The 24,108-nt window shown below is 42.6% G+C and overlaps 1 protein-coding gene across 1 annotated transcript in view; it reads left to right on the top strand.

Annotated features, from left to right (window-relative positions):
- Positions 1-24,108, top strand: part of LOC133371230 (transmembrane 9 superfamily member 2-like) — a 47,314-nt gene that overhangs the window by 5,454 nt on the left and 17,752 nt on the right. Inside the window, exons 2-11 of the mRNA XM_061598427.1 lie at positions 543-610; positions 1,065-1,158; positions 1,537-1,664; positions 1,899-2,028; positions 4,628-4,755; positions 10,554-10,665; positions 13,549-13,628; positions 16,868-16,976; positions 21,591-21,723; positions 23,580-23,699. Coding sequence (XP_061454411.1) covers positions 543-610; positions 1,065-1,158; positions 1,537-1,664; positions 1,899-2,028; positions 4,628-4,755; positions 10,554-10,665; positions 13,549-13,628; positions 16,868-16,976; positions 21,591-21,723; positions 23,580-23,699 — 1,102 coding nt within the window. The remainder of the gene's footprint in view (positions 1-542; positions 611-1,064; positions 1,159-1,536; positions 1,665-1,898; positions 2,029-4,627; positions 4,756-10,553; positions 10,666-13,548; positions 13,629-16,867; positions 16,977-21,590; positions 21,724-23,579; positions 23,700-24,108) is intronic.

Here is a 24,108-nt window from a genome sequence, read left to right as displayed (position 1 = left end):
CAGAGGTCACAACACACCCATCTCTCTGCCCTCCATCAAGGCAAGCAAGAGACATTATCACAATTCAAGGACATATTCCAGCCAGGTAAAAACATTCAAGGAGGGCGTGGCCTCGGGAGTGGGGTCATGACTCAGGGTGAGTCCCAAGGGATGGTAGGTTTGCATGTTCCCTAGCCACCATTGTAAAGTATTGGACTTGAGTAGTCAGGAATCCACACAGAAATGACTACATTTACTGTCTGATCCAAGCATGTTCGTTAGATGTAAGATCCATTGGTTCCAATAGGATTTACTCCCAGTTAAACCTCCTTAAAATAACAGCCTTATGCAGAAATCCTGAGTACACTTATTGGTGAGTAAGAGAGCTGAGTGGGATTTACTTCTGAGTAATCATGTTTAGGATTACACTGTTGCAATAGCATCCTTAGAACTGTTAAGTATGCAGAGTGCTTTCCTTGTTCTTCAAAAACTTTTTAAAAATTCTTTTGCAGATTATTGTACTAAATGTCAAAGTGTCTAAACAGTTTTTCTCTTGCTTCTAGTCACAAATTGAGCTGTTTGTGAACAGATTGGACTCAGTTGAATCAGTTCTGCCATATGAATATGATGTGTAAGTACACCCTGATATCATTAAGCCAGTGTTTGCATTTCCCCCTTAAAAAGTTTGTTTAAGAAACGTGTTGTCTAATTTGCAGAGTGTTCAAGTGACTGCTAATTGAATTGTAAAAGTTCCATGGAATAGATTGCACTGATAAAAGATGTGAGGCAGAATTGGTTTTGAGATGGGAAGGAGTTAGATAATCATAGTATTGTAGTCTGCATTAGGACTACATTGAATGTAATTCATGCAATTTAAAACATTTTGAACAGGGATGAGGAACCTGCGGCCCCTCTGATGTCGTTGGACTCCCAGCTCCAGCCAGTATGGCCAATGATCAGGGATGATGGGGCATGGGAGTTCTAGAGGGCCACAGGTTCCCCATCCTTGTTTTAGATTAGAACTTACCTATAAGTGTTTGTAATGTTAAGGGGAAACAACATTCTTCTTATCTGTTTGTTCCTAGTTTTGACTTTTGCCAAGATGTAGCAGAAAAAAGGCCTTCAGAAAACCTTGGACAAGTCTTGTTTGGAGAGAGAATAGCATCATCACCCTACAAGGTTATTGCAGCATTTCAATTCTGTTTGGATGACTGTATGTGTGGCTAAATCCAGCTGCTTTTTTTGGTTGTCTTTAGTTACTTACATGCTGTAATCTACACAATGCAGTGTGTGAGAGAGAGGGGGGAGAGACAGTGGGGTGGGGTGGGGATGGGTTGGGGAGAGAAGAGATTTCTGTTCAGAAGCACTGAACAGAAATAAAACAGCACAGGATTCATATAAGTGTTTAGATGTTAAATGGCAGCTTTGAAATTAAGGGCTAGGCTGGGGATTATTAGGAAAGGGTACATTGGAATAAATGTACAGTGTGTCGTTTCTAACAGCATGGAGTAAAAAGTTTTTTAAGCTGTTTTAAGTTTTCTTCTGTGCTTATATCAGATTACATTTAAGGAAGAAAAAAAATGCCAGAAGCTCTGTACAAGGTCTTATGACCTAGAGAAAAAAGAAGACAAAAAAAAACTGGAATTCTTGAAGAAGGGAATGTGGTTGAATTACCAGCATCACTGGTGAGTGATTATGCTCTCTGAAATCACCAGTCCGTGAAGAAATAAAAATTAACAGTCTAGCCAGATTCTAAAGATAAGTTTCCCCACATTCCATATTGTCTAACAGTCATGTCCTAAGAGATTGTGAATGAATTAACATGTAATTCTAAAATGCACTTAAAAAGCAAAAGTGCCAATAAGATGTAGATTAGATCTCACTCTAGAATGATCTGCTTAATTTTATTTCTTGTTTAGGATTATTGATAACATGCCAGTGACTTGGTGTTATGATGTAGAAGTTGAACAAAAATACTGTAATCCAGGATTTCCAATTGGATGCTTTGTTGCTTCAAATGGCCGAGTTAAAGATTTCTGCATTATCAATGTAAGTGGTCAAGGTGTATTTTGCTAATGTTGTCTGATAAGACATTAGATATAGACCTTTGCTGTTTTTCAGAATCCTGAGAAGGTTGAGGTGTAACACCAAACCATGGTTAGCACAATATATGAAACTACAGTGACCTTCAAACCATGATCTGCAAGTTGGCACTAAATAAGCATCTGACATCTTTGCACGAGGCTGGCTTGCAAAACAGTTTGGGAAAGTGGTTTCGCATTAAATTGGAACAGACAATCATGGTTTGGGATGTTGCTCTCCTTCAGAGGCTGTTTGTGTTGTGGGATAGGATCTGGGAATCCTCAGGGAAGAGGGAAACTGCACAAATCACACTTTGCTTGTACATTTGGAACACAAACCATGGTTTGGAGTCTAAACAATGATTACCACAAACCCTTCACTACTGCAAGGTGTCATGATGGCCACCAACTTGGATGGCCTTAAAAGGCGATTATGCAGACTCATGGGTGATAAGGCAGTCGGTGGCTGCCACTCACAAAGGCTTTATGCTACCTCCAGTGTCGGATACAGTGTTTATGAATACCAGTTGCTGGGGACCACAAGTGAGGAGAGCGCTGCTGTTGTGCCCATATGCTGTTTGCAGGATTCATATAGGCATCTGGTTGCCCACTGTGAGAACAGGATGCTGGACTAGATGGGCTTTTGGTCTGATTTAGCAGGGCTGCTCTTACGTTCTTATGGCCTGGGAATGGCTGTGTTTGTGTGTCACGATAAACCACAGTTTAGCGAGATGGTTAGCTTGTTTTGAAACTGTCCATAGCTAGGGATAAACCATAGTTCCTGATTCAGATGACATGACAAGCTGAGATTTAGGAAACTGATAGTAAATGCTGCAAGGGTGGGTGCCACCATACTAAAGACCCAACATCATGCAGAGCTGGCTTCCTGATAAGTTGGTATCTTTGGGATGCCCTCTGCTGCAGAATGCAGTGATTGGGTGGTTATGTGAGGAATGGGTATTTGAGGGATGAAACTATCGAAAGGTATCCCGGTTCTAAGTTGATCCCAGGATACAACCTAAACCAGCTGTTGCCAGTCTTGTCCCTTTCTGACGTTTTTGACTATAGCTCCCATCAGCCCGAAATAGCACAGCTGATGTCTGAAACATTTGGAGGGCACTAGCTTGGCAAAGGCTAACCTAAACTATTTGAACGGGGGCTGGGAAAATTCACCGTCCCGTGCCTTATTCCCTTGGGATTACGTTAGATGGAACATCAAAAAGTACTTCACACTGGAAAAAGATTACCCCCCAGTAGACAGTTGGACAGTAAAGATGTGGGAATGTATTTCAGTGCCAAAATTAACAAATGTTAACATCCATCCTTAGCCAACCCTCTAGCATGGCCTGTGGCCACCCCATGTTCTTGCACACATGCTCTCTCTCACACACACATGGACACATATACCTAGACCCTCCTGCTGGTCCATGCAGGGGCATGATGCTGGTTATTGTCCCCTCTCTATGCATCAAATGATCAGTTGGATGACCGGGGAGGGGACGAGTTGCATCTTTGGATCCTGGCTGTTATTAGGGGATGTTGGGCCAGATAGAGGCAAAACATAATGAACTTTGCGGAGTCTTTCGGTGTGATTATAAGCCCTGCAGCATTCAACTGGGACTTGCTCCCATGTATGTAGGTATAGGATCACAGCCTTGATTCCTTGGGAGTTTTCTTCTCTTTAGAGACTTGTTTGGGGATTTATTCAGTCCAGTTTCTGTGGAAACCAATTGTGAAATTTCAGGTGACTTCAGTATGTATCAGGATTGTCCCCTCGTTATTGTGATATTATTATTTACAGAATGGGATGCAACACAAACATAATCTTTTTATTAGTTATTTGTGGCAGAAACATGGAACGAGCTTAATTAGTCTGTCCTGTCATGTGACGTCAGGCGCAGAGGTCTGTTACCTCTGATCTTTGCACTGTGATGCTCAGCGCTAAGACTGGAGATAAAACTACGCCTGCTTCCACAGCTCGAACTTTGAATTGCCTGATGTCATATAATGTTAGGTGATTGACAGGTACCCGACCCTACCCATCTGTCAAAAACATCCCATTTCCCCACCTGTGATTTGTGGAGTCACACCATAAACATCTTCAGTATAACTTATCAAAAAACAAAACAAGAAAAAATCTGTCAAAATTATTTTTTTCTCATAAACATTGTGTAACAATGCATAACTGAATAATCACCAAAAGCTAAGAAAGATAGCGTTGACTTGGAGAGCTGCTATATGTGCGGGGTGGGAGTGGGGTGGCAATTTTTGCCAAGTTCCACCACACTCCCTTACAACTGCTTTGGAGGGTCTCCCCCCCAGCCCTCTAAAGCAGATTTAGAACGGGGCAGAAACTCACAGCAGATGACTTCCCTGCTTTGTTAATTGACATATTTCTTCTGTCAGAGGATGCAACCGTTACAGTTTACTCTTAATTTTGCGCTTGTTGCATTCCACTTTACAGTATTAAATGCAGCTACGCTGTCGCTACCACCAGTGGCAAGTACCTGTTGCGGAAAAAAAGAAAGACTTTGAATCATCTAATGGTGTATCAATTTTTCTCCCAGTCTGAGTTCAACAAGAAAAATACCTACTACCTCTTCAACCACGTTGATATTACAATCACATACCATAGTGGAAAGAATGAGAACTGGCTCGGGGCTCGCCTGGTGGCAGCTCGCGTGGAACCCAAAAGGTAACGCTGGGCATTTGCCACGTCACGACACACCAGTATAGAGGCAGAGACTGTTTTAATGGGGCTCCTTTTAGCTACCTGCTCTGTTCAGCGGTGGGATGCTAATTGGTAGTATAAACTAAGACAGACCAAAATTTATTTATTTATTTATTATTGGGTTTATATCCCGCCCTTCCTCCCAGCAGGAGCGCAAATCAGGAAGTTGTCTTTGTGCCAATCCACTCTAACCTCGATTCTGCTTGTGTTTTACGGTCTGGCATTGTTCTTTATCCATATATGTTTTCAGCTTTCCCTGTCATACTGGACGCTGCATCTGTTAAAATGTCACACTGTTTTTGAAGCACAGTGGCAGGTGATGCTTTCTCCTGCGTGAACCTGTGTAAAGGATATACTTGTTGAATTTGCACAACTGCATGGCTTATGATAAAGGGTTTCGGTAATGCATGTCACAAGGGGGCATGTTTTTTTCATTGCCTTATTTTTGTCCTTCCCTCATTCTCCAGTGTTTATTTTCATAGGGAGGTAGAGTGTGATTGCCATGCTCAAAAAATGGTTGAACTTCTATACATATATGTGTGTCTGTATTTCTTTTCTCTGTCATGTAAAGTCTGAAGATACCAGTGGGAAACAATTTGAGATGCTTGAAAATAGGGAGATACGTTGCTTTGTCCACGATCACTGCAATCTTTTTTCCCGCCATTAGGTGGCCCTGAAGTTCCTTGTAAACATATTGAATGTTGTTTGCCGGGAGGGGAGGAGACTTGTTGGAACTGAAAAGTTAGCTCTTTTCCTTGCAGTTGAGCTTGATCGGGCCTGTGCTTTTCTATGTTGCTTTCAACAGCATAGCTCTGCAGGTAGTAGGAAAGGCATTGGCAGCAAAACACGAATGGAGGGGCATCTTGTAAGGCTTCTCAAATCAGAAGGAAGATTTTTTTAAAGCTCTGTGTTCTGGATCAAGCAACCTAACATTATGTGGCAGGGGACAGGTTTCAGTGGTCTGATCCAGCACCGTGAGCAAATTATTCTGTCAATCTTGGTGGCAGCAGTATTAAGTAAGTGCAGTGCTCGGTGGGCAGAGCCCAGTGCCCTGGTGGGGATGCAAATTGCCCCCTCCCCGATACTCAGATCAAGAGTGAGGGTGATACCTCCTTTATTGGGTCTGCTGAGGAGGAGGGGGGCTGTATGTGTCTTGACAGTGTGGAGTGGCCACACTCACTGCTGTCCTGCTGTCTTGTGTTGTTGTTGTTGTTGTTATGGGCCTTCAGGTTGATTACGACTTATGGTGACCCTATGAATCAGAGACCTCCAAGAGCATCTGTCACGAACCACCCTGTTCACATCTTGTAAGTTCAGGTCTGTGGCTTCCTTTATGGAATCAATCCATCTCTTGTTTGGCCTTCCTCTTTTTCTACTCCCTGCTGTTTTTCCCAGCATTATTGTCTTTTCTAGTGAATCAGGTCTTCTCATTATGTGTCCAAAGTATGATAACCCCAGTTTCATCACTTTAGCTTCTAGTTATAGTTCTGGTTTAATTTGTTCTGACACCCAATTATTTGTCTTTTTCACAGTCCATGGTATGCGCAAAGCTCTCCTCCAACACCACATTTCAAATGAGTTGATTTTTCTCTTACCCACTTTTTTCACTGTCCAGCTTTCACATTCATACATAGAGATCGGGAATACCATGGTCTGAATGATCCTGACTTTAGTGTTCAGTGATACATCTTTGCATTTGAGGATCTTTTCTAGTTCTCTCACAGCTGCCCTCCCCAGTCCTAGCCTTCTTCTGGTTTCTTGACTATGGTCTCCAGTGGTTAATGACTGTGCCAAGGTATTGATAATCCTTAACAAGTTCAATGTCCTCGTTGTCAACTTTAAGTTACATAACTCTTCTGTTGTCATTACTTTAGTCTTCTTGACATTCAGCTGTAGTCCTGCTTTTGTGCTTTCCTCTTTAACTTTCATCAGCATTTGTTTCAAATCATTACTGGTTTCTGCTAGTAGTATGGTATTGTCTGCATATCTTAATTTATTGATATTTCTCCCTCCAATTTTCACACCTCCTTCATCTTGGTTCAATCCCGCTTTCCGTATGATATGTTCTGCATATAGATTAAACACGTAGGATGATAAAATACACCCCTGTCTCACACCCTTTCTGATGGGGAACCGATCAGTTTCTCCATATTATGTCCTTACAGTAGCCTCTTGTCCAGAGAATAGGTTGCACATAAGGACAATCAGATGCTGTGACACTCCCATTTCTTTTAAAGTATTCCATAGTTTTTCATGATCTACACAGTCAAAGGCTTTGCTGTAATCTATAAAGCTCATGGGTGATTTCCTTCTGAAATTTCTTGGTCTGTTCCATTATCCAATGCATCTTTGCAATATGATCTCTGGTGCCTCTTCCCTTTCTGAATCCAGCTTGGACGTCTGGCATTTCTCACTCCATATATGGTAAGAGCCTTTGTTGTAAAATCTTGAGCATTACTTTACTTGCATGGGATATTAAGGCAATAGTTTGATAATTATTGCATTCCCTGGGATCCCCTTTCTTTGGAATTGGGATGTATATGGAAACCTTCCAGTCTGTGGGCCATTGTTTAGTTTTCCATATTTGACAAATTTTTGTCAAAATTTGGACAGATTCAGTCTCAGTAGCTTGTAGCAACTATTGGCATGCCATCTGTTCCTGGTGATTTGTTTCTTCCAAGTATTTTAAGAGCAGCTTTCACCTCACATTCTAAAATTTCTGGTTCTTCATCAGACTGATTCTCCATGAATGAATCTGTCATCCTTGCATTGCTTTTATAGAGTTCTTCAGTGTATTGCTTCCATCTTCCTTTTATTTCATCTCGGTCAGTCAATGTGTTCCCTTGTAGATTATTCAACATCCCTACTCTTGGTTTAAACTTCCCTTTAATTTCTTGAATCTTTTGGAATAGGGCTCTTGTTCTACCGTTTTTGTTGTCCTCATCTATTTCTATACAATAACTGTAGTAATAGTTCTCTTTGTCCCTACATACTAGTTGCAGTATTGTTGCATTTAGGGTTCTAACCATGTTTCTGTCTCCTTTTGCTTTTGCTTTCCTTCTCTCTTTAACCATTTTAAGAGTTTCTTCAGTCATCCATTGAGGTCTTTCTCTATTTTTAACTAGAGGTATTGTCTCTTTGCATTCTTCCCTGATAATGTCTCTGACTTCACTCCATAGTTCTTCTGGTTCTCTGTCAACTTAAGTTTAAAGCCTCAAATCTGTTCCTTATTTGATCTTTATATTCTTCTGGGATGTTATTTAAATATTTTGGCATTATGATTGCTTTGTTCTTCTCTAGCTTTACTCCGATTTTTGATATGACCTGTGGCACAGTCTGCTCCTGATCTTGTTTTTGCAGAAAGTATGGAACTTCTCCATTCTGCTTTCAGTTATATAATCAGTTTGATTCCTATATTGATCATTTGGTGATGTTCACGTGTACAGTCGTCTCTTTGGTTGCTCAAAAAATGTGTTTGCAAGAAACAAATTATTGGCTTTACAGAATTCGATAAGTCTTTCTCCTTCTTCATTTCTATCTCCTAAGCCCCATTTCCCCACAATTCCTAGTTCTTCTCTGTTCCATACTTTTGCATTCCAGTCCCCCATGATTATCTGCACATCTTGTTTTGGTGTGTGATCATTTTCTTTCTGTACTTCTGCGTAAAATCTCTCCAATTCCTCTTCTTCTGCATTTGCCGGAGCATAGACGTGGACGATGGTTATGTTAATAGGTTTCCCGTTTAATCTCATTGATATCACTCACTCAGACCTTGCATTGCTGTCCTGTGGCCAATAGTGAATTCAGCCTTTGATATACATCTACTTAAAGGAATAATTGGAAGCAAAACATGGACAGAGGGGTTAAAGCTGCAAGTATTACATGGGTTTAGAGAGTTTATAGCAGTGGTTCTCAGACCATCGGTGCTGACTCACAGTTCTTAGAGGGCTGTGAGAGAGTGATGTTCCAGGGCTCACCCTGAAGAATGAGCTGCCTAGGTTAAGCTCTATTCTCTGATTCTTCTCCTTGTTGGTCTGCTATCTCTGCGTTGTCATTGAATGTGGCCTTGCAGACTCTTTGCTATCTGTGGCAGAATGATAGGCAAGGACGAGCCAAACAGGTGGTTTGAACCATATCCCAGATAGGGGAGTGAGTGTACATTAGGATTAGTATGGTCAGGTTCTGCTGTGGTCATTTTATTTCCCTTTTGAGAACTCTTCTGATAATATGAGGCAGCTTCACAGGCATTGGTTTTTTCCACAGGTCTACAGGGACAGCAAAAGTAGCAACTTCTGAACCTCTTCCCAGCTGCGTTATTTTGTAAAAGTACAAGAGCCCTGTTCAGTTGAATCTAGCAACCTTAGGCTGGGGCATTTGCATGGAATTAATATGTGAATATCAATATATATCAAGGCCTTTTTTTTGTCAAGGAAACTTAACATTCAGTGTCGATTACCTCTTAAGTGGGCAGATCTTCATGTTTAGGAACCCCTAGTTCAGGGCCCCTGCTGTATAGCTGTGGCATAACGAGTCAGTTTGCAGATGATTCAAGGTGTCTAGACTTACTGGCAAATGGTCTAGTTCACACAACACAAAGTTGCCATGAAAGTCACCTGGAAAACTTGAAATAATAAAAAACCTGCCTTTTAAATTCATAGCTGCTGGGTAGCTTAAATGTCTTCCAGGTTCAATTCCAGCCCTTTTTCCTCTGGGCAATTTGGTTCTTCTGCATAAATAAATTGCAAGATATATTGCGTTGCTTCAGGGATCTGTCCCTTTGCTTTGAGGTCTATTCCCCGAATTGTTGAGGAAGAAAATTCCCCTGGCTGCTTTATATCTTATAATAAACTCCTATAAATAATGTGTTTGTATTGCAGTATATGAAATACAGCACAAGTATTTTTCCACTGCTGTAATCAGAGCCAAGTAGCTGATACATCACAGATGGGGAACTTGTAGTCGTCTTGATGTTGTTGGACTCCAAATTCCATCAGCCCCAGCCAGCATAGCCCAGTGGTCAGGGATTATGGGAACTGTAGTTCAAGAGCATCTGGAGGGCCTCAGGTTCCCCAGCTGGGCAATACCTTCCTGCGTATTTCTGGGGCGGGGGAAAATACTGGTGCTTCATAACTTAGGTTGTGCATGCTTATTCTTGTGGAGAAACTGACAACTATTGACATACCTAGTGGCCCTTTACCTTAAAATGCCACCTCTGATTATGTGGACCATCTCAGATGTCACTCTCTCCAACATTTGTAGGGATACCCTTGTTGGATAAAACTATCAACATAGTTTGGGGGACAGTTGGGAATTGGCCATATTGAGCCTGACATGTATGGTGGAATGCTTGGTACTTCGCCCCTTACATTTTTTTTGGTGATCTTTCTAATACTAATACCTTTTTTTGGGGGGGAGGGGGAAACAGCATACATTGTGACCCTGGAGCTTTACACTTTTGGCATGCAGTTCCGTAAGTTAGCTAGCTCATGGTTTGAAGGAGTAAGCTCCGAAACAACACTGGAGTTTTAATTCTGACTTGTCTTTGCATTCAGAAGCTAGATTTGTTCTTTTTGTTAGTGGGTAAGTTGGTACAATGTGCATTTAATTCACAAAACGTCTGTGGACTCTGAAAAATGTGTGGCATTTCAGGCAAATTGACTTGGAAACTAAAACATTTTTAACACTTGGCCTGTGAATCTGTAAAAACTGTGAAGAAGGTATTTGCAACATCCAGAGTGATAAAATATATATTATCTTTGTAGTTACAAGCATACAGATGTAAACAATTTATCTTGTGAAGTCTCACCTATGGAAATCCCTGCAGACTCTGCCAGCAAGCTGGATCTGATCTACACATACTCTGTGAAGTTTGAAGTAAGTATATTTCGCAGCTATAAATCCTTAAAACTGTTCAGATTATCAGTTCTTGTGGCCAGCAGGGTGTGCAGAGCTGGGGGTTTGTTTAGCCTGAAAACCCCAATAAATTATTTACACAATTCATTTTTAATTTTTTGAAAGTATAAATAGTAGTGCAAAGATTCTACAATCCAGCACATACCTGCATATAAATACTCTACTTAGTTACAAATTAGGTAGACAATCCATATTTTCCCAAATAGATCTTGTTGTTTTTCATGGTTAAGATTAGTATATACCATATGCAACCTAACTGCAGTGTTCATACGTTGCAAAGGTAGTCTCTCCACTAGATGGTGGTTCTGGGACTTGTTAGGCATGTTAAACCACAAACTTCACTAGGAACTGGGAGCACCCTTGAGCACTAGAGCTACCTTGATTTTTTTCAAAGGGAGATAGGAAGGCTCTTTGTCACAGATGAACAAGCACTTCTGTTTTAATAGCTTAGCATACATTTAGTTACTGATCCTAATTTGGTGGTGGTGGTGAATGACTCTCTGCTTTAGTCTCTTAATTAAAAACTTGGCGTTGGCACTGAATGGCTGATTGACAGCCTGTTTAGAGACAAGTCCTGATTGAATATGACACAGCATGGTCAACGGCAGAGAGGGCTGAGTAGCTTGATTTCCATATCCTCTCCAGTCCCAATGGCTGTGTTGAGACTAACCCCAAAGGGTGGCAATTAAGGTTAGGTTTTTATGATGCAAGACACCTGTTTAGTAAGGAAGTCTGCAGAGACCATTAGCTAGCTTTTGCCCAGGCAGCCAAATGTCCGTTATGGGCTAACAGCTTTCCTTTTTCTTTCCAAATGGAATGTGACTTGAACCCGTGACCTTGAAGTGCAAGGTTCTGTATCCAGTTACTGTTCCCTGGAGCCAGTCAGTCATCTTAATTTGACAACATGAATGAACTGCCTGTCAATACTTGTTTTTTTTTAAAGTTTTGATTTAGCTTGGGTATGTAATATTGACTTCATTCAGAAGCACAAGATGTGTTATGCCCTGTGGGAGTATCTGCTTTTATAGTGGTCAGGTAATCATAGCTGCCTTATACTGAGTCAGACCGTTGGCCCATCTAGCTCAGTATTGTCCACACTGATTGGCAGGGGCTCTCCAGGGTTTCAGACAGGGTTCTCTGCTAACGCAACCTGGAGATTCCTGGAATTGAACCTGGGACCTTTTGCATGCAAGGCAGGTGCTCTGCCGCTGAGCTGTGGGCCTTCCCCTGGCCCAGTACCTGTGATGTGCCCATTGAGGTCTGTATATGCAGGTGCTGACCCCACCCCCTTTTCTGTCAATTGGATTCTTTTGTGCAACCCCATTGAGCATTCCCCACCACAGAAGAGGACAGCCCTTGAACACATACAAGATCTGTGTTTGGATGGAGAGCTCCTTTTGAGCTTAGGGTTGTGGCTGGTGATTTGATTTGGTATCAACAGGCAATATTGCATTATTCTCAGGCTGTGCCTTTTTTTAAAATTCGAATTGTGGGTGCAGATGCTGGGCTATTTGGTTTATTTATTTATTTAGTACATTTATATTCTCTAAGGAGCTCAAGGTGGTGTACAAACATGGTTCTCCCCCTCCTGATTTTATCCTTGCAACAACCCTGTGAGGTAGGTTAGGCTGAGACAGTGACTGGCCCAAGGTCATCTAGCAAGCTTCATGGTTGAGCAGGGATTTGAACCGTGGTCTCCCAGGTCCCAGTCCAGCACACTAACCACTAAACCGCACTGGCTCTCAATATGTGGAATTGCAGTGTAGGAAAGGCAGAGAAGGAACCACAGTTTCTAAAAACCTTGCAAGCTGATCTGCTGCTGCTGCAGCAGCAGCATTCTTACAGAACAGCCATGTTGCATTCAGGTTTGCAAATGTACAGATAATCGCCCTCAAAAATTGCATGGCACCTGGAAATACATCAGTATATTTATTTACTCAAATATTTACAAACTGCTCTTTCATATAAAATATTACAAAGTGGTACATAGACTTAAAAACACAGTATTACAATAAAACCATCAAACACATCAGTAAGAGCTGGTTGGCAAAGAACCTCAGACTTGAAAGGCCTGTGTGAATAACACTATCTAAAAAACAAAGCAGGGATGACTCCTGATGAGGCTTTATTGGCAAGGGGTTCCGCAGGGCAGGGCCAGCCACACTAAACGCTTGGCCCTTGATAAAGGCCAGCTGAACCTCAGGGGCATGTGGGACCACCAACACTGCCCAATTAGAAGACCTCAGCTATTGAGGGAGAGCATAAGGAATTAGGCTAGCCTTAAAATAATAATAATTATTATTTGGATTATTTAGGGCTTTGCGAATTCACACAAGAACCTTGAACCTGGCCCAGTAAAAGATTAGTAACCAATGCAGCAGCGGAGTAACATGTTGCTAATAGCCTGCTCCTATGAGCAGTCTGGCTGCTGCATTCTGTACTAGCTGCAGGTCTTGGACTGTATATAAGGACAGCCCCACATAGTGGGTTTCAGTAACTGAGATTTGAAGTTACCAATGCATGGACCACTGGGGGTCATGCTATCCCAGTTGACGAATGGTCACAGCTGGTGTACCAGCTGAAGCTGATAGAAGGCACTCCTAGCTACAGAGGCCACTTGGGCCTCTAGAGACAGAGATGGATCAAGGAGTTATATCCTCAAGCTACGAACCTGCTCCTTCAGAGGGAGTGCAGCCCCGTCCAGAACAGGAAGTTGTCAGTGTCAGGTGTAGAAGCTTTAGCCGGTGAGAATTGAATGTATGAAGTCTTGGTTTTTTGTGTGTGTGCGTGTGTGTGTTTTTGAGAAGTGGGTTCCACTGTTCGGCTCTTACTTTTTCCCTGCAGGAGGACAACAGCATTAAGTGGGCTTCGAGATGGGACTACATCTTAGAATCTATGCCCCATACCAACATTCAGTGGTTTAGGTAAGAGATGTTGAAGTTCTGAAAGAAGTAGCTTACACTTTCAAGATCTGAATCTCCCCACACTTACTGTGGGATTGGGAACTTCTGCTGTGCTTAAAAAGAAGGCAGCCAAGCGTTCAAGCCAGTGAACTCCTCATGTTTTCATTTGTGGAGTAACTCTCCCCAGCTCTGGCTCTCTTGGGAGCAGCTTGAAGTATTGTGTTTCGCCCAAAGAATGTGCCTTCTGCATCCTGAAGAAAAGCAATTGGCTTGTTTTACTTTTATCATCTTGTTTAAGAGAATTTCTAAGAAGTTACAGTTGATCAGCTATTTTTTTAATGCTGTCCTGTGGTTTGCTTTGGAGTTTTATCTCTGAAGTTAGTATTTACTGTTAAAGAAAAAAAAACCCTACAATGAATATGGATTGTGTTTTTTCCCCTTAATAAAAAGAAAGAAGAGAAAGCCTCTTGCGTGTCTTAAGGCAGGCAGTACACAGTAAACAACTTATGAGATGTTTCAGGCATTAACAGCAAGCCATGGTTAGAAAAGCTGGTTTGTTATGCCTAAATTAATATCATCTAACAAACCATGGTTTGTAAATGGCTACAAACCAGGATCTGAAGCCATTTTTTTGAAAGCCACAATAGAAGCAAACTGTAACTTGCTGTTAACATCTAAACCAACAAATCATGTTTTGGGAAGTTGCTCTGCCCTGGGAGGCTGCTGTTTGGCATACCATCTGTGGAATGCAGAAGAGGGAAACTATGCAAACTGCAGTTTGCCTGTCTGTCTGGAATCCAAATCATAGCTTGGAATCCAGACTATGTGTAGTGCAAATCATGGTTTGTGCAAGAGTTTAAAGGGGTTTAAAGTTCATATACGCATACGTATGCATGCTTGTGATTATGTATATATTCTCTCTTTCTCTCATGCATACACACACACACACACACACACACACACACAAAATATGAAATGTTTAGTGTAGAGCTATACAGATATTAGGCAACTTCGGTTGGTGGCCCAACTACGCCCCTATCTGGACAGGGAAAACCTTGCTTCAGTTGTCCATGCACTGGTAACCTCAAAATTGGACTACTGCAATGCTCTCTACGTGGGGCTGCCTTTGAAGATGGTTCGGAAGCTGCAGCTCGTGCAAAATGCGGCGGCCAGATTGTTAACAGGAACTCGGAGATGTGAACATATAACACAGATTCTGGCCCGCTTGCACTGGCTGCCTATACGCTTCCGGGCCCAATTCAAAGTGCTGGTTTTGACTTATAAAGCCTTACACGGCTTGGGACCACAATACTTGATGGAGCGCCTCTCCCGATATGAACCTACCCGTACACTACGTTCAACATCAAAGGCTCTCCTTCAGGGACCCACCCAGAGAGAAGCCCGGAAGGTGACAACAAGGAAACGGGCTTTGTCTGTGGTGGCCCCCGATTTATGGAATTCTCTCCTTGATGAGGTACGCCTGGCGCCAACATTGTTATCCTTTCGGCGCCAGGTAAAAACCTTCTTGTTCTCCCAGGCATTTTAACATTTTAATATCTACTTTTAACACCTACATTTATCACTCACAATCTTAATATTTTAGTAATTTTAACATTAACATCTTAAACAGCTTAATATTTTAACTGATTTAATACGTTTTTATACTTAACATTTTAGGATTGTGTCTGTCGTTGTCTACGTGTTTACCTATGTTTAGTTATTTTGTTACATTGTTTTAATGTGTTTGATATATGTTTTTTATTGTATATTGGATGTTTTTATGCTGTAAACGGCCCAGAGAGCTTCGGCTATTGGGCGGTATAGAAATATAATAAATAAATAAATAAATAATTGATATTAGGCATTGAGCAAGGCTTGTAGCACCTGTCAGCGACCAGGCGTGTGCATGTTTGAGTGTCCCCAGCTGCAGCGTATCAGTAAGGCTAATTGCTACATTGATGGGCAGTTTAATGAGCAGTGCCTCACTTATAATGGAAGTATATGGATTTCTTTGCTTCTTGATTTATGCTACCCTCCGTTAGTGACCTTGGAGGCAGGAGTGGAGGCACTGCAACACAGTGCTCTCCCACCCTACAGAGTCTCTCTCCAGGAGGATACTGTGGTCTGCAGTATCGGAAGCTGCCAAGAGGTCAAGAAAGTCAACAGGGCAGCACTCCACTTGTTCCTCTTTTGATAAACTTCATCCATTAGGGTGAACTGGGCAAGTTCCATGTTGAAACTGTGCTAGAAGCTGGGTTGAAACGGGTCCAGAGGCTTAGTTTTGTAACGGAGCCTTCCTCAACGTGGTGCTTTCTAGATATTCTTGTTGGAATCCAACTCCCGTCAGCCCCAGCCAGCATAGCCAATGATCAGGGTGATGAGATTTGTAGCCCACCAAATATCTGGAGGGCACTAGGCTGGGGAAGGCTGTTTTATCCTGATCTAAAACACTTTTGCCCCCCTTTTTTATGCCAGTCCACCATGGCTCTGTCTCTTTAATTAATTAATTAAATTAATCAGTTTATTATTTGATTTATATCCCGCCCTTCCTCCCAGCAGGAGCCCAAGGCAGCAAACAAAAGCACTGGAAACACTTTTAAACATCATAGAAATAGACCTTAATGTACATTAAAACAACCCATCTTTAAAAACATTTTTTTAAAAAGCTTTCAAGACATCTTTTTTTTAAAGGTTAACATACTGTTGTTTTTTTTTTAAAAAAAAAGGTTTAAAAACATTAAAAAGCAATTCCAACACAGATGCAGACTGGGACAAGGTCTCAACCTACAAGGGTTCTTGAAAGAGGAAGGTCTTCAGTAGGTGCCAAAAAGATAACAGAGATGGTGCCTGTCTAATATTTAAGGGGAGGGGATTCCACAGGGCAGGTGCCACTACACTAAAGGTCCATTTCCTGTATTGTGCAGAACGAACCTCCTGATAAGGTGGTATCTACAGGAGGCCTTCACCTACAGAGCACAGTGATCGACTGGTTATATAAGGGGTAAGATGGTCTTTTAGGTATCCTGGTCCCAAGCTGTATAGGGCTTCATACACCAGAACTAGTTTTCTGCCCGTTGTGACTATTACTGTAAATCTTGACGATTCTGACCTTCTTTGCAATGCTACTACTTTTTCCACTGATCTTCTGCCCTGGACTTGAGCATTCGGTCCTGCTTGTCATAGCCTTTAAAATTGTGTCTGATGCCACATGGGTGTGCCAGGATTGCTTTGCCTATCCTTGGTCTCTTCTTCCCCTGCAGCATCATGAATTCTCTTGTGATTGTGCTCTTCTTATCCGGAATGGTGGCCATGATCCTGTTGAGAACCCTACATAAAGATATTGCAAGATACAACCAGATTGACTCCTCGGTAAGTAAAATGGAGCTTCTTTTTAAGCTCTTTAATAGTGAGAGAAGCGGACACCTACAAATGGCACAGGTGTGTTGAGTCCCCCGAAAGAGGGATCCTGAGCGTGCTTGTGAAGTCTCGAGGTTAGTGTATAGCAGCCTCCTTCAGCGTAAAGGGCAAGATGTACAGCCGTACACTGGGAAGGAGAAGGTGAGCACTTCGCTTCCTCTCTTAACGTAAGAGTTCTGGCTGGATCAGACCAAAGCTTCGTCTTTTCTAGCAGCCTGTTCTCACTGCAGCCAACCAGATGCCTATGGGAAGCTCATGAGGAGGAGCTGAGCGCAACAGCACAGCAACTGGTATTCAGAGGCATCTTGCCTCCAACAGTGGAGGGAGAACATTGCCACCATGGCAAGTAGCCATTGATGGCCTTATCCCCCATGAATTTGCCTAACCCTCTTTTAAAGCCATCTAAGTTGGTGCCCATTGCTACATCTTGTGGTAGCAAATTCCATAGTTTTAACTACGCCCTGCGTGAAGAAGTAATTTCTTTTGTCTGTTCTAAATCTCTTAACATTCACCTTCGTTGTAGTCCCTGAGTTCTAGTAGGAGAACGGATAATGCTAGGCTGAGAAGAGGCAGATAATTGCTTGCACCTTCCTTGGCAACTGTTTGTGCCTTCCTTGGGAGGCTCAGCTCATTATTTTGTATTTCTAAAGAACAGGCATTTTTGCTTCTCTGTATCTTTCCTTTTCCATTTTCCCGGCTGCTCACTAGGAAGCTACAGGTGGTCTGCATGGGAAGCAGCTCCTGGGGCTGCCTTCGTGAAGAGCTCTTAAAACTTTAACCAAATAGACAGTATTTACTTAGCTAATTAAAACAAAACTCTGCAAAATAAGACTTTCCATCAGCTGTCATTTGGAAGTAATGAACAGCCTTGCAAAAATCCTGCTTCCCCAAGGTGAGGAGTGCCTTGCTTCCTATGAAACAAATCACGGGCTCAGCTCTTGTGCCTTGCTTAGATAATTTGATTTCTTCTCCAACAAGATGCGATTAAGCTTTCAAGCCAGCCATGTTGATGGGGCCAGAACTTAACGGCCAAGGTTCAAGGGAAAATAATTTTTGCTGCACTGCCTCTTTACCTGGTGAGCTTAACTTTGCTAGATATTGATGTCCTAAATCTCATGTGTTGGGGAGCCTTAAATTTTATTCTTTGCAGATGCCATAGAATTTTCCCTTCCAATTTCCTAGGCACTAGGCTCCCAGGGTTCTACCCAAAGGGGAATCTCCTTGAAGGAGTAAATAAGTCCAACACTGTCACTGGAGGTTCAGGTGGCTTCAGTGGCTAGGAATGCCTTTTCCCAGCTCTGGCTGGTTTGCCAGCTTCGGCCCCTTTTAGATAGGGAAGACTTGGCCACAGTGCTCCATGCTCTGGTAACTTCCAGATTAGATTATTGCAGTGCACTGTACGTGGGGCTGCCCTTGAAAGTGGCTCAGAAACTTCAGCTGGTCCAAAATTCAGCAGCCAGATTGCAGGTTTCTTTTAGAACTCGTATAACTCCTGTTTTAAAACAGCTGCATTGTTTGCCATTTAATTTCTGGGCCCAGTTCAAGGTGCTCACGTTAGTGATTAAGGCCCTAAACGACTTAATTCCCAAATATCTGAAAGACCGCCTCCTTCCCTATAGACCCTCTCAAATGTTGCGATCAGCAGAGGTGGCCCTTTTGGTAGTTCTGTCACCCTCAGAAGCTTGGAGGATGGTGACCCAGGAGAGGGTCTTCTCTGTGGCAGCCCCTAAGTTGTGGAACTCCCTCCCCATCAAGGTGCGCCTGGCAACTTCATTGTACAACTTTTGGCGAATGCTGAAAAAGGCCTCTACGCTGGCCTTGGACACCTGAGATGTATATTTTTAGGACCCACCCTATTCGCTGTGATGTTGTTTAGGTTGTTTTTAATTGCTTTATGTATGTGTTTTAAAATTGTTGTAACCTGCCCTGGGACCTCTGGGTGAAGTGCAGGTAATAAGTTCCAATAATAATAATAGAATGTCTCACTGCACCCTTCCACATAAAGCACTCGCCCTTCGAGGATAGAAGAAATGCTGGCTGCCTGAGTATCTAAAGGGCTTTTTTGTGCAGGAATAAAAGTGCAGGGGACAAGAAGCAATTTTCTGGCCACGTTTCAATAAGGAACATATGTGGTATTGGTAATGATAAAGGAAGTGGAGGAAAGGTATTTTGCTTCTATTCCAATGTTGGCTAGTCCATCTCTTGGAGGGTTGAGTGGCCTCTTTCCTCCACTTTCCAATCAAGGAGTGAAAGAGTGGGCTTGATCATGATGACACGAGTTACTCACAGAATAGGTGGTGTGATGTGTTGGCCTGCTAACAAACATGCTTTTCACAGAGTGAAATCAGTTGCTGATCCAAATTGTTCTAGAAAGCTTTTGTAAAAAGATTGCCTCCAGCCTGTCAGTATTTTGCTGGAGAGATCGAAGTGCATGATGGAAATTTAGGACTGAGTAATTAAAGTGGATGAATGCCTTCTGTTGCTCTGATGCAACAGATCCGCTCGGAAGAACCCATGCTCGCTGTCAAACAAATCAGGGCTAATATTCAATAAGGACCTGATATAGTCTAACCTCTGCAAAAAGAGGTTGTCTGGAGGAGCCCAGTGTGTTCACCTTGTTGCTCTTTAATTCCTGCAGGTAAAGGCCTTGGCTTTGGAATGTCGAGGAGTCTTTAAATTGTTTTTATTTTTTAAACAGTTTTTATTAATTTTTACAAAATACACATGTAGCATTCAATTTTAAAAAATCATAACAAATACATATAGGTATATAGAGGCGTCAAATTCCTTAAGTCTTTTCTGTACACCTGCTTTCATTAGTTGAGCGTGTCCTTCCATAATGTGCCCTGAGTCATTGGTGGTCTTGGAGTCAAGTTTGATTTATTCACATAGGAGGTGAAACTAATCCAAGTCGCATCAAAGACATTCATATGTCCCCTGGCATAGGAGTTCTTTTACTTCAATATGGAGTTGTCATCAACTTGAAGAAATCTTAACTGATTAATCAAATGAGTTTTAATTGATTTAAATCCTGATACACTTGATTTTGGATACTGTTGTTTTGAAGGGAAACAGGCCGGCTTCCCTTGTTTTTAGATAATGCCTTTGTGTGCTGTGTATAGAATGTATACATTACAACAGGGAAAAACCAGGGAGAACATGTCCTCAAAGTGCCAGAATGTTCGGTTGGGTTCAACTCGTTTTGGAATTAAGAAATCCCTTAATCAGGGCAACCTGGAAATGCGTAAAAATACATACTTATAAACAATACCGAAGCAAGCTTTTGAAAATGTCAAAAATAAGTTGCTTCCGATGAAGGAATTTCATACTGCACTCTGTGGAACTCTCTTCCCATAGAGGCTCACCAAAAAATGAGTCGGGGTGTTTCTGAAATGAGTGTTAAAGCCTCCTTTTCTAGGCTGGCTTTTGGTTACTAGATACTGGGAAAATGTTTGAAACTGAGACATCAGGTGGTCGAACCCTTTTTGGGTGGTTGCATAGTGTTTGGTTTGATTGAAAATCTAAAATAACAAACAGATTGAAAAGGGGGAAACAGGTTGTTGCTCATTCATGGGCGTGTTGCTGTGAAACCTGAAACTTTGTTGTTCTCTGCTGTTGGGAACGCGAGGAAAAGTTAAGCGTGTTGACATTATGGATCAAGAAAAGTAGATGGCTGGTTCAGGGTAGGCACTGAAGACCTATGTGGGGAACTTTGAATCACACCTGTGCAGTAACTAAGCCCAGATAAATAAAGAAGGAGAAATGAAAGCTTCAGCAGTGTTAGGATTGCAGAATGTAACATCTTAGATTTGGAACAGTGTTTTCGATTTAGTATTTTATTCCACTGGTTTTATTGTAAGTAACACACCCTCCTTATGGTACTCTGTGGAGGGGACAGGAAGATACCTGATGGAGCCTTTGCCTTGATTTTGTGTTGCAGTATTCATGGAGGATAAGGCTATCAATGGCTACTAGCCGCGATGGCTATGCTCTGCCACCACAGTCAGAGGCAGTCGCTTCTGAAAACCAGTTGCCGGAAGCCGCAGGAAGGGAGAGTGCCCTTGTGCTCAGGTCCAGCTTGCAGATGGTCATCTGGTTGGCCACCGTGAGAGCAGGATGCTGGACTAGATGGGCCACTGGCCTAATCCAGCAGGATCTTCTTAATATTCTTATGTTCTTTCCTTTAATGTCAAAATTGAAACTGACTTGTTTGGCAATAGACGGCAAAGGCAGATAAATGTGTTGAGGGCTTGCAATATCGTGTAAATTAAGCACCATCTTTTGTTTAATATCAATTAACATTGCAGCAGTCTCACTAAGTATGTTAATGTTTGTTTCTCCTTCTCAAGATAAGCGTTTCTTAATAAATCTGCATTCTCCACCCCAGCCCCCTCCAACTAGTAGTCCATTAGGGAGTTGTAAAATCAGTGAGTAACGATGCAGATGCAATTAGCCCCCTTCAGAAACAAAACCTGAAAGATAATCAGGCTAGGAAAGTGAATTTCACGTCTGGCTTGTACTAATTCACTGTTGCATGATGTACGTCTAATAAAGATGTTATTGCAGGAAGACGCGCAGGAGGAGTTTGGGTGGAAGCTGGTCCACGGAGACGTCTTTAGGCCTCCCAGGAAAGGCATGCTGCTCTCTGTCTTCTTGGGGCAAGGGACACAGATTTTCATAATGACATTTATTACCTTGTGTAAGTAACATGAGATTGGCTATAAGGCATTGTTGTCATTTATGCAACATCAGCAGTGTGTGTCTGTGTATATATATATATATTCAGGTCCCTGCCTGAAGGACGTTACGATCCAAGGTCCCATCTGCCCCATACAAATAAAGAAGTATGCCATTGTGAACAGTCATGGCTTCCCCCAAAGAATCCTGGGAACTGTAGTTTGTTACGGTTACGCAGAGTTGTTAGGAGGAGGCTCCTATTCCCCTCACAGAGCTACAACTTCCAGAGTTCCCTGGGAAGAGGGATTGACTGTTTAACCGCTCTGGAAATTGAACAGCGCAGATGGGGCCTTAGGCAAGCTTCTCTAACCTGGTGCTCTCCACATGCTTTTCGCATCATCCCTGACCATTGGTCGTGCTGGCTGGGGCTGGTGGGAGTTGGACTCCAGAACTCTAGAGGACACCATTTTGGGGAAGGCTGCTCTAAAGTTTGACACTGGGGAGGGAGAGAAAGAGGAGTGGGAGAGGCTGTGGTAAGCAAATGTAAAAGTGTTAATGTTAATAGCGTCACGGTAAGATAATGTGGCCTATGTAGGCAATGTGCGATGGCTGTTTGCCTTTGGAAATGCAGTACTAAAGGGAATGCAGTGGTCCAAACCAGGGTTATGTTGTTGGAAATCAGTAAGTTTAAGGATCAGTCCTGGGGTCTTTCTTACCACAAGAGGCTGCCCCTTACATGAGGGGTGAGCAGGCTCCTGGGGGTCTATTTTTTTTTTAACTCACCAGAGCCAGGTGAAAAAGACATCCGGATAGAATTAAAGTCCACGGTGCCTCTCAGCACATTCTGAGCCTAGTGGTTTGTCTTCAGTACCAGAACTGAACTGAGCTCTCAGTCTTTTCACATAAAAGTCAATTCTTGGTTAGCCTTCTTCATTTGACGAGCCTAATGATCTGTGGGGGGAGAGTCATCGTTTTATTGCTAAACATTTGAGTCGGTAACCCTGATCCACTGCAGATCACACAGATCTACCAGTAGATCCCCATTTGCCTTCTTCTCACCCCTGCTATTAACAACTATGTTATCTTCATTCACCTGCACATGCAGCAGGGAGAGGCTGTTGCTCAGTGGGTAGAACATGTGGTTTGCATACAGCAGATTCCCAAGTTCAGTCCCCGGCATCTCCAGGTAGGGCTGGGAGAGATGCCTGTCTGTCTGAAATCCTGCAGAGCTGCTGCCACTCAGTGTCAACAGTTCTTAGCTAGATGGAGCAATGGTCTGCCTCTGCATAGGGCGGCTGTTTCTATGCTGTTTGTGTTTTGCTCTTCTTTGCATAAGCAGCTCCACTGAACGCAGACCTAGTGACCGTTCTGGGTCTTAGCTGAGCACCTGGAAAGCGGCTGTTTGGCAACAGCAGCAGGTGCAGTCCTTATGAGAAGGGAATTTTGTGACACTGTGTAAATCCTTCTCCCCCCTTTCCAAGAGTGCACAGTGGAACTCAGCAGTCATAAGACCAGTTGAGAGCTTGAGAACCCCTGTCTGAAATCCCGGAGAGCCGTTTCCAGTTTGTGTAGATGATATTGAGCTCGATGGACCAATGATTTGGTGTAAGGCAACCATAAAAAAGGGAGAAAAATATCATTAAAAAGCGCAAGATTGCAATAAAACCTACAGTAAAAACAGCAGTCATAGATATCTGTAAGAAACCAATACACTTCACGATCCAAATACCTGGAGAAACAGAAATGTCTTCAGCCTGTATTTTGAAATTTGAACTGTGGGGTCATGTCTGCATTTGAGGAACATTGCACAAATTTACGTTGGGGTAAATGTTCCCTCCCAAACTCTTCCCCCCCCCCCATTTGTGTTCCTGCTTTCAGTCCTTGCCTGCCTCGGATTCCTTTCGCCAGCCAACAGAGGGGCCTTGATGACCTGTGCAGTTGTGCTGTGGGTCTTGCTGGGAACCCCAGCAGGCTACGTGTCTGCTCGGATGTACAAAAGTAAGTGCAAAGCTCTGGTAATGGAATGTGGCCTGCTTGATGTTGGAGCCACGAGGATCGAGTTGGAAGTGGAGAACCACGTGTGGTGCAGAGGTTCAGATTCCTGCCCAGCACTTAATGAATGGCCTCATCAAATCTCATAGCCTTTTTTCTGCCTTTATAGAATGGGATCTGTTACTGATTTTTTTTCTGGTTTGGGGAGAAGATGAGAGATCAGAATTATCAATGGGATGGAGTGACTCCCATATGTTTCAGCATTTGGGGCTTTTTGGTTCAGAGAAAAGGCGAGTCAGAGGTGATGTGATAGCTGTGTATAAAATTATGCATGTCAGAGAAAGTGGATGAAGAAAAGTTTTTCTCCCTCTCTCATAACACTAGAACTCGGGGCATCCGATGAAACTGAATGTTG

The sequence above is a fragment of the Rhineura floridana genome, chromosome 16, assembly GCF_030035675.1.
Source record: "Rhineura floridana isolate rRhiFlo1 chromosome 16, rRhiFlo1.hap2, whole genome shotgun sequence".
Lineage (NCBI taxonomy): Eukaryota > Metazoa > Chordata > Lepidosauria > Squamata > Rhineuridae > Rhineura > Rhineura floridana.
Note: the sequence above shows the minus strand (reverse complement) of the source record. Positions and strands in the feature narration are given on the sequence as shown.